The sequence below is a fragment of the Hemitrygon akajei genome, chromosome 31, assembly GCF_048418815.1.
Source record: "Hemitrygon akajei chromosome 31, sHemAka1.3, whole genome shotgun sequence".
Classification (NCBI taxonomy): domain Eukaryota; kingdom Metazoa; phylum Chordata; class Chondrichthyes; order Myliobatiformes; family Dasyatidae; genus Hemitrygon; species Hemitrygon akajei.
In genome coordinates this window covers 12525871-12534993 of record NC_133154.1, presented here as the reverse complement: position 1 = coordinate 12534993, position 9123 = coordinate 12525871, and the positions used below count along the sequence as shown (strand labels likewise).

The window sequence follows — 9123 nt, the reverse complement described above, 5'->3', positions numbered from 1 at the left end:
ATCCTGGAAATCCAGAGAAACACACGCAAGATGCTGGAGGAACTCATCGAATCGGGAAGCACATCTTTCAGGAATCTCAATCCTCGTGACAGAATTGTGACTATTCTCTTGAATACACTACGCCAAGTTACAACTTTATTTCTCTCACCCCCTCTCGAGTGGCTCATGGAGTAGCAATTCGATTGTTCCTCTTTCCTGCTGCCCCCCCCCCCACTCTCATCCTCACAGGGAATAACAATTTCAGAGCTGTTAGGCAAGTTCAAGGATGGAGGCTCCTCCAGCACTTGGATTCCCTCACCTGCCTCACTCTCGACCACACCCTCGTGTCCCTGATTAACTGCTTACAACTTGGTCTGTAATCTAATGAGTGTGACTGCCTCCTGAAACACCAAGTCCAGCCAACTCTCCTCCTCCCTGATGTGTCACAGTGTTTGAAGCTCAGATTCCAACTCATTCACTTTGAGCCCGAGTTCCTCGAGCAGCCCAGGCTCTGGCTGGCCACAGTGGCAAACAAACAGGCCTGGATAACATCCTTGATGACTTTTCCAGCAACTTGATTACCACATGAAGGTCTAGGAACCCAGGATCCTATTTTTAATTGGATTATTTGCTCAGCTCACCTGATAAAACAACCGCTAACTCTTTTCTCCCACCCGTTAATGTTACAAAGGCTCAGCTAGTGTACCAAAGCATAACTAAACAAAACTCATCACCCAAGATGCTTACCTCAAGAAGAGGTCATCTGCCTGCAGTCCAGCAAAATCTTCAATGTAGCTTTGCTTTGAGCAATAAGCACAGAGCAGAAAGCCTGGCATGTGGGAAAGCAGGACATAATAAGGAATAACAGACCAAACTAGTCCCCACCAACCCCACCTCCACTCTCCTCCGTCTCGCAGATCTTGTCCTCACTCTCAATAGTTTCTCCTTTGGCTCCTCCCAGTTCCTTCAAACAAGAAGTGTAGCCACGGACCCTCGCACGGATCCCAGCTGTGCCTGCCTTTTTGTCGGCTACGTGCAACAGTCCATATTCCAAGCCTACACTGGACTGCATCCGGAGCTCATCAACTTCTTCAACTTTGCCTCCGACTTCCACCCTGCGCTCAAATTTACCTGGTCCATTTCTGACACCTCCCTCCCCTTTCTCAATCTCTCTGTCGCTAGAGACAGCTTATCTACTGATGTCTATTCTAAACCCACTGACTCTCACAACTACCAAGAACCCACCCGTTACTTGTAAAAATGTCATCCTCTTCTCTGAATTCCTCCGTCTCCACCACATCTGCAGTAAGGGTGAGGCTTTTCATTCCAGAACTAAGATGTCCTCCTCCTTCAAAGAAAGGGGCTTCCCTTCCTCCACCGTCAATGCTGCCCTCGATCGCATCTCTTCCACTTCGCACACATCTGCTCTTATCCCATTCTTCTGCCACCCTACCAGGGATAGGGTTCCTCGTCCTCACCTACCACCCCACCAACCTCCGCTTCCAGCCATCACCAAGCACATCTTCCCCAACTTCGGCCCCACTTGCTCCTTTCCATAGGGATGGCACCCCATGTGACTCTGTTGTCCATTCATCCCTCCCCACTAATCTTTGTCCTGGCACTTATCCTTGCAAGCAGAACAAGTGCTACACCTCCTCCCTCCATAATGTACTGGTTAGGCACAGGAGTACATTCAGCCAGAGACTCATTCCACCGAGATGCAACACCGAGCGTCATAGGAAGTCATTCCTGCCTGTGGCCATCAAACTTTACAACTCCTCCCTCGGAGTGTCAGACACCCTGAGCCAATAGGCTCATTTCTGGACTTATTTCCACTTGGCATAATTTACCTATTATTATTTATTTATGGTTTTATATTGCTATATTTCTACACTGTTCTTGGTTGGTGCGACTGTAACAAAACCCAATTTCCCTCGGGATCAATAAAGTATGTCTGTCTGTCTCTACCATTCAGGGCCCCAAACAGTCCTTCCAGGTGAGGGAGGAGGTGTAGCACTTGTTCTACTTCACCTGTGAGTCTGTTGGGTGTCACCTCAGTAGACTGCTTCGCTCATCCGTCAGGAAAAAAGTGGTGGCCACCCATTTTAATTCCACTTCCCATTCTAACATGTCAGTCCATGGCCCCCTCTACTGTCGCAATGAGGCCACACTCAGGAGCAATACCTGATTTTCCATCTGGGTGGCCTTCAACCTGATGGCATGAACATCAATTTCCTCAGACTTTTGGTAATACCCCCCCCCCCCTCCACCATTCCCCTCTCCCTACCTGCCCATTGCCTCCCTCTGGTGCTCCTCCGCCCTTTTTCTTCCATGGCCTTCTGTCCTCTCCTATCAGACTCCCCTTCTCCAGTCCCGTATCTCTTTCACCCATCAACTTCCCAGCTCTTCACTTTGACCCTCCCCGCTCCCAGTTTCACTCATCACCAAGTGTTTCTTTCTCCCCTCACCTTCTTACTCTGATCCCTCATCTTTCTTCCCCTCCCCCCGTCCTGATGCAGGGTTTCGGCCCAAAACACCGACTGTACTCTTTTTCCGTAGAAGCTGCCTGGCCTGCTGAGTTCCTCCAGCATTTTGTGCGTGCTGCTTGGGGATTACCAGCATCTGCAGGTTAATTGCTTTCTTTCTGCATGTTTGTTTGAAGCGGCTGGTGACAACTTTAATGGATTTTCCCCGTGTTTTGATGCCAACCTCACTCTCTTCCCGGACATAGGTTGAGAGAATATTTGGCTGCTGCAGTCTTGTGTTATCTCAGTGGATGTGGACGCCTGCATTGTGTGAGGAAGATAAGGCACAGGAGGAATGTCGTGATATCAGTGCTGGGGAATGCAATAACCAGAATCAGGCTTATTATCACCACCATCTGATGCAAAATGTGTTAATTTAGCAGCAGCAGGTCATTATAATACATAATATAGCGGAGAAAAAAACAAAATATAATAAACAAATAAATCAATTATGTATATTGAATAGATTGTTTAAAAATGTGAAAAACCAGGAATACTGTATATTTTTTTTAAAGTGAGGTAGTGTCCAAAGCTTCAATATCCATTTAGAAATCGGATGGCAGAGGGGAAGAAGCTGTTCCTGAATTACTGTGTGTGTGCCTTCGGGTTTCTGTATCTCCTACCTGATAGTAACAGTGAGAAAAGGGCATGCCCTGGGTGCTGGAGGTCCTTAATATTGGGTGCTGCCTTTCTGAGACACCGCTCCCTAAAGATGTCCTGGGTACTTTGTCAGCTAGTGCCCAAGATGGAGCTGGCAAGATGTACAACCCTCTGCAGCTTCTTTCGGTCCTGTGTAGTAGCCCCCACCCCCTCCCCATACCAGACAGTGATGCCGCCTGTAAGAATGCTCTCCATGGTACAACTATAGAAGTTTTGAGTGTATTTGTTGACATGCCAAATCTCTTCAAAGTCCTAATAAAGTATAGCCGCTGTCTTGCCTTCTTTATAACTACATCAGACTCATTGTATTGGCAACCTGACGAAAGCAAACAAATCAAGCATTCAATACACCGAACCCATTGTCCAACTGAGGAGAGAAAGAACAATTAAAAGCACGAGATACCTCATAACCTCCGCCCACCCCCCCCCCCCCACCAAAATTGACTGCTACCAATAGTTACCCATGTCAGTGTACAGTAAAGCACAGTACAGGCCCTTCAGCCCCACACTGTTGTGCTGACCTTTTCAACCATCCTTAGTCTTTAAATATTTATTTTGTGGGGTTGTTTGTAATGGACAATTCTGGAAATAAAAAAAATTTAAAACTCTGGGTTTTACAATTCTTATATTTTTATATATTATTAGGCAGTGATTCAAAGTTCAAAGTAACTATTATTAAAGTACATAAACAACCCTGAGATTCATTTTCTTGCGGGTTTTCACAGTAAATACAAGAAATACAATATAATCAATGAAAGACTGCACCCAAAATGGGCAGGTAGTTAAAGTGCAAAAAACAACACACTGTGCAAATCAAGAAATAATAATAAATATGGAATAATATTGAAAACATAACAGAGTTCTTGAAAGCAAGTCCAGCTAATTAACAGCCACTTAGTCAACCACTGTCTTAGGTCAGTAATGTTGGCAGTGTTAACACCGGTACCGGCCAGTTAGTTCTAACATAAACAGGTAGCACTCTACAAACTCCTCACTATGAGACAGCTCCATTCGCCTTCACTAATCCTTTCCTTTTCATATAGCTGTAAAAACCCCTGCAGTCTATTTTTATCTTTTTCTTTTATTTTCTAAAACAAAGACCACAAAAATTAATTTCAATTTCTAAATATTCTCAAAATCCTGGTTCAGGGAACTTTAATTTCTCCTGTCAGCCACAGATGAGCCACTTTCCCTATTAGAATTTTCTCCCTTTAAAGAATCCAATTTTGCAAATTATGCATTATTTCTTAAATGCCAATAATTTCCTGTCTTCAGTCATACCTTTAGATGAATTTTTTTTCCAGCCCAACCATAGCTTTGATGCTCTGAAGACCTTAGTCCTAAATCAAAACTTTCAGACTCAGTGCAGAATTCATTATGATCACTCTTCCCCAAGGGGCCCTTTTACCACAAGGCTGGCAATCAACCTTCTACGCTGCGCCAAGCGCAAAAGGCCCTAAAACAGCCTTTTCAAGTGGGTTCCTTAACATGGTGATCAATACTTACATTACTGTGAATTCAACCTCCACCTTACTACCACTTGTCCATTCTACACGCACTCAGTTTCTCTCTTGGCCCTTTAATATGCTGCTCCAATTTCCTGATTTACACCATCCTGCTGTTACAGCTAGTACAATTTGGAAGCTTCTTGTTCATTTCTAATGTTTCCAGGCCATTTGTCATTTCTTAGTTCCATCCAAATTAATTCTAATTCTAAAGGATCTGTTTGAACAAAAATCTGTTCCTCACTGCTCTACAGATCTCATCCCGTTTATGACACATTTCCACCTGGCTCCGTGTTGAAACCCCTCAAGCAGTCCGCTCTGGTCACAGTGCGGTCACATGTTGTGACTGGAACCAACTCCAGCAACCCAGTTTCAAAGCTGACCTCCACCGCAGTACGGGTGGAGTCTGCACGTTCTCACTGCGGGCTACTTGGGGGAGAAAGGCAAATGCTTCAGGAGGGCCAGGCTGGCAGGACAGTGTGGGAACACGCCCAGAAGAATCCAATAGCGGGCAAGGGTTGGTAAACAAAAGTTAGTTGGTATGGATCTCATGGGTTAAAGCAGGGATTCGGAACCCGAGGGTCCTTGGACCCCTCAGTCAATGGTGAGACTCCATGGCATATATAAAGGTTCTGGGTTAAAGGGATTGATCTGTTCAGTTTATGCCTACCTCACTGTGAATGCTGTACACACTCGGATATAGCGCCAACAATTTTGCTGTTTTAACACTGACCCTAATTTCTTAGTTTTCATTCATTCGTTCTGCTTTTTCTCCTTCCTAAATTCCTTCATCAAACACCGTGCAAGTCGCCGTGAGCAAAATTTATGAAAACACACATTTCTGCATGGCACAGAGCTGGCGAGGGTTTGGTTTCGAGTCCACAATCAGAGTCCACACCCAAACCAAACAAAACATCTGAGGCCCAATAATAGTAAGTGGCTTCATTGCGATTTTACAAGGTCTCAGGGGAGTATTACAATGAAATTGCTTGACGGAAGTGAGAATTAAAAACACTGGATGCTGAAAATTAACAACAAAAACAGGAAATGCTGGAAATACCCAGGTCAGAACTCATTTGTTGCAAGAGAGACAATGTTTCTGGTCAGAACCTTTGGCAGTATTTTCTGTTTTCGCTCCCCACCCACCCAACCCCAGGCGTGCCCGTGTCCATAACCCAGCTCGGGGGTGCGGGGGGGGGTGAGCTCCAACTCTGCAGCTCACTTGCCATAAAGCCTTGTCCACACAGTGCGTCTGTGCTCCTGGTCCAAGCAGTAGCCAATGGCAGCCTCAGTACTGGCAATGCGACGCTCGAACCTGCTTCGGTCCCGAGCGCACTGTTCCCAGGGACCTTTCCGAGCAGCCCGCGAGGCAAAATCCCACACGACCATCCGGTGAACTTCAACCACGGGAGAGAATCGGACCTGAAGGAGAGAACAATTCGTTATATGAAGCTTCTCCCTCCTTTGTGCCTTGGCTAATGCAGTCACTGCAAATCCCTGCTGCTGACACCGAATTTGTACATGGAGGCAGATATTTAGTGTCAGGATTAATTTGTGGTTCGTTAGATTCATGGATCCTTAAAATGCAGCTAACTAAAGCAGAAAATTGTGCAGGAGGCACTGATTGATATTACAATTAATGGGCTCCGTGCTCAGGGTCAGATTTCTCTTTGTACTAACAAACCATTACATCAGGTTTCCACAACAGAGATGAGTCACTAGAAGCCTGCACAATGAGTCAGAGCACAGAGAAAGGTCTTGGGGCTGAGTTCACTTCCAACAATAACGAACACCAAGCTAGTCATATTTCCCTGTGTTTGACTCATATCCCTCCAATCCTTGCACCTAGCTGAACAAGACTGCACATGCCACAACCACTTTTTCCCACAGCTCCTCCCGTATTACACTCTGTGTGAAGTCACCCTTCGGAGTTTGGTTCCCTTCCGAGTAAAAGCACTCAATCTCGAGGTCGTACATGGCAATGTAAACACAGTGGCCTCTTTACGAGGTACCTCCTGTACTGGAACGTAACAGCCCAGTCTCTGTACCCAAGGCCCTACACCATGAAGGCCAACATGTTAAATTGCCTTCCTCACCACTCTGTCTACTTTTATGTGCTTGTTCTCCTAATCCTGTTTCCACAACCCTTCCCCAGGACTTGTCCTTCCAGGACACGTTATGGAGAAAGGTTGAATAGATTATGACTTTATTCCCTGGAGCGTAGGAGAATGAGGGGAGATTTGAAGGAGGTATACAAAAGTATGAGGGGGTTTAGATCAGGGAAGTGGAAGCAGGCCGTTTCCACTGAGGTTGGGAGGGACTATAATTTGAAGCCATGTTCCAGTCAGTTGCAATGTTTAAACAGCACCTGATGAGGAACTTTTGTACTAGATTGTGCTGGATGTGGGTTCAATTTCAAAATTTAAGAAGTACATGAATGGGAGGGCTTTGGAAGGCTATGGTCCAGAAACAGGTTGATAGGACTAGGTGGAATCAGCATGGACTAGATGGGCCAAAGGGCCTGTTTCCATGCTGTTGACTATCTGCTGGACAAAACATGGCAATCTGAATTCTAGTATGTTGGTACCTACCTTTTTGCCAGTTTTCCTCTGTCTCTCACTGGTTTCTTGCTCCAGAGTCAGTGCAGGCTGTTCCCCATTGGGGACGTAAGTGTTGAAACACACACCAGACGTCTCTGGCAGCTTAGTGTTAGAGGCTCCTTCCTTCACTTCTTGGTTACTGGATGCCCGGGTGGTAGTGCAAGCCGAGAAGTTCAAAGGGTTAAAAGGATCAGTGTTTTGAAAGAACGAGTCCCACAGCTCGTCATTTCCAGATTCTTCAAGATCAAGCTGACCCACAGAAACATCTTCCTCTGCATCGCCCTGGCAAGTCGGGTGTTGGTGCCCAGTGGATGCTGAAAAATTCAAGGGATTGTAGGGGTCATTTTGAAAAAAGGAGCCCCATAGATCAGTGTCACTTTCATCACATGAGTTGTCCTCGTCATCATCATCATCATCATCATCTGTGGACCAATCACTGGACTCGGCATCATCCATGTTCTCCTCTGAGTTATCATCCCCGTCCGGGGACCGTTCATCATCCCGGTCCGGGGACAGTTCATCATCCCGGTCCGGGGACCATTCATCATCCCGGTCCGGGGACCATTCATCATCCCGGTCCGGGGACCATTCATCATCCCGGTCCGGGGACCGGGCATTCTCTTCTGTGTCTGGCCAGATCATGGCTAGGATGAGTGGATTTGTACAGCTGAACTCCATTTCACTCGGTCTTTCAAGCTCAGTTTTCATGTGGCAGGGGCTTGCAGTTGGTGATGTCCCTTCAGCCATTGACCTGTTACCTCCAGGGGGCTCGTACTGGGGAGGCAAAGCAGGGCGAGGGCCAGCACTGGATTGGGACAGGTGCCGACACTGAAGTTGAACTTCTGTATTCTCCTTGCCCAACATGTTGTTGCCCACATGACTCCACAGCTGCTGGTAAGTGCCTCTCTTCCCCATCAGTTCTATTATCCCAAAGCTTATGGGAAAGAGCTCACTGAGCAAGAACAGACAGACCTTCAAAAGTTTCCAACACATCCCAGAAATCCATGGCAGAAGTGGGTTCTTCTCCTGGAAGAGTCCATGGTGGGAAACCATTTTACACATCTCCATGTCGAGGTGCCTAAGATAACTAACAACATAAAGGGAAGAAAGTTTAGTAAACGACAATGAGAGGCGGTCCATAGCTTTATCACACTGGCTCCAGCCACCAATCCCACCCCTGACCGGGTCCCAGTGGCCCAGGTCCACTCAGTCTCCCCCCCACCCGCATACCTGCTACTGCAATCAGCCTCCGTCCAGTGGCCTACGCCCATTACGAGTGTCGCTGATCTCACGGTGCTTCCGCCCATCGTCTCTCGCTCTCTCGGTGCCGGGACCTCGCCGTCGGGATTTCACGATCATATTCTTCCTTGTGCTTCAGCCATTTGATGGCGAGTTTGTTTGTGGCGTCCGCTTATATAGCGACGCGCTGACGTAATCCGCGGAGGAGTTAGCCAATCAGCGGCGGCGCCGGTTTCCTTACGTCACCCGGCGCTCTCCAGTCTGGGGCGAAACCAGTTACGCCTGGAAAAGCCGGGACGGAGCTGGAAAGTTGCTCTCGCCGCAGAAATAGGCGAAAGGGCAGGTAATGTTGAGGAAGCGGGGGGGACTGCAGAACCCTTAGACAGATTAAAAGTCTAAGGGGTAAAGAAAAGAGGCACAGGGGTAGATGTAGAAAAGTATATGGCTATGGAAGGAACAAAGGCGTAGACTATTTTCTAAATTTCAGAAATCAGATATAACCATATAACAACACACACAAGATGCTGGTGGGACACAGCATCTATAAGGAGAAGCACTGTCGACGAAGGGTCTCGGCCCGAAACGTCCACAGTGCTCCTCCCTATAGATGCTGCC

At 47.0% G+C, this 9123-nt stretch overlaps 1 protein-coding gene across 1 annotated transcript; it reads right to left on the bottom strand.

The window, feature by feature from the left end:
* Positions 1–3776: 3776 nt before the first annotated feature.
* LOC140719301 (uncharacterized) lies at positions 3777–8671 on the bottom strand. The gene is made up of 3 exons (XM_073033833.1): positions 8500–8671; positions 7261–8356; positions 3777–6091 (listed from the first exon to the last, which is right to left on the bottom strand). The coding sequence occupies exons 1-3, from the start codon at positions 8574–8576 to the stop codon at positions 5888–5890; spliced, it is 1377 nt and encodes a 458-aa protein (XP_072889934.1). The 5' UTR covers positions 8577–8671; the 3' UTR covers positions 3777–5887.
* Between the last annotated feature and the right edge of the window lie 452 nt (positions 8672–9123).

Excerpts from the sequence above, each read along its gene's own strand:
- LOC140719301 (XM_073033833.1), bottom strand. The coding sequence starts at position 8,576 with ATGGGCGGAAGCACCGTGAGATCAGCGACACTCGTAATGGGCGTAGGC. Across the intron at positions 8,357-8,499 it reads GAGGCTGATTGCAGTAGCAG|TTATCTTAGGCACCTCGACA; the intron begins GTATGCGGGTGG and ends TTATGTTGTTAG. Across the intron at positions 6,092-7,260 it reads AGAGGAAAACTGGCAAAAAG|GTCCGATTCTCTCCCGTGGT; the intron begins GTAGGTACCAAC and ends TCTCTCCTTCAG.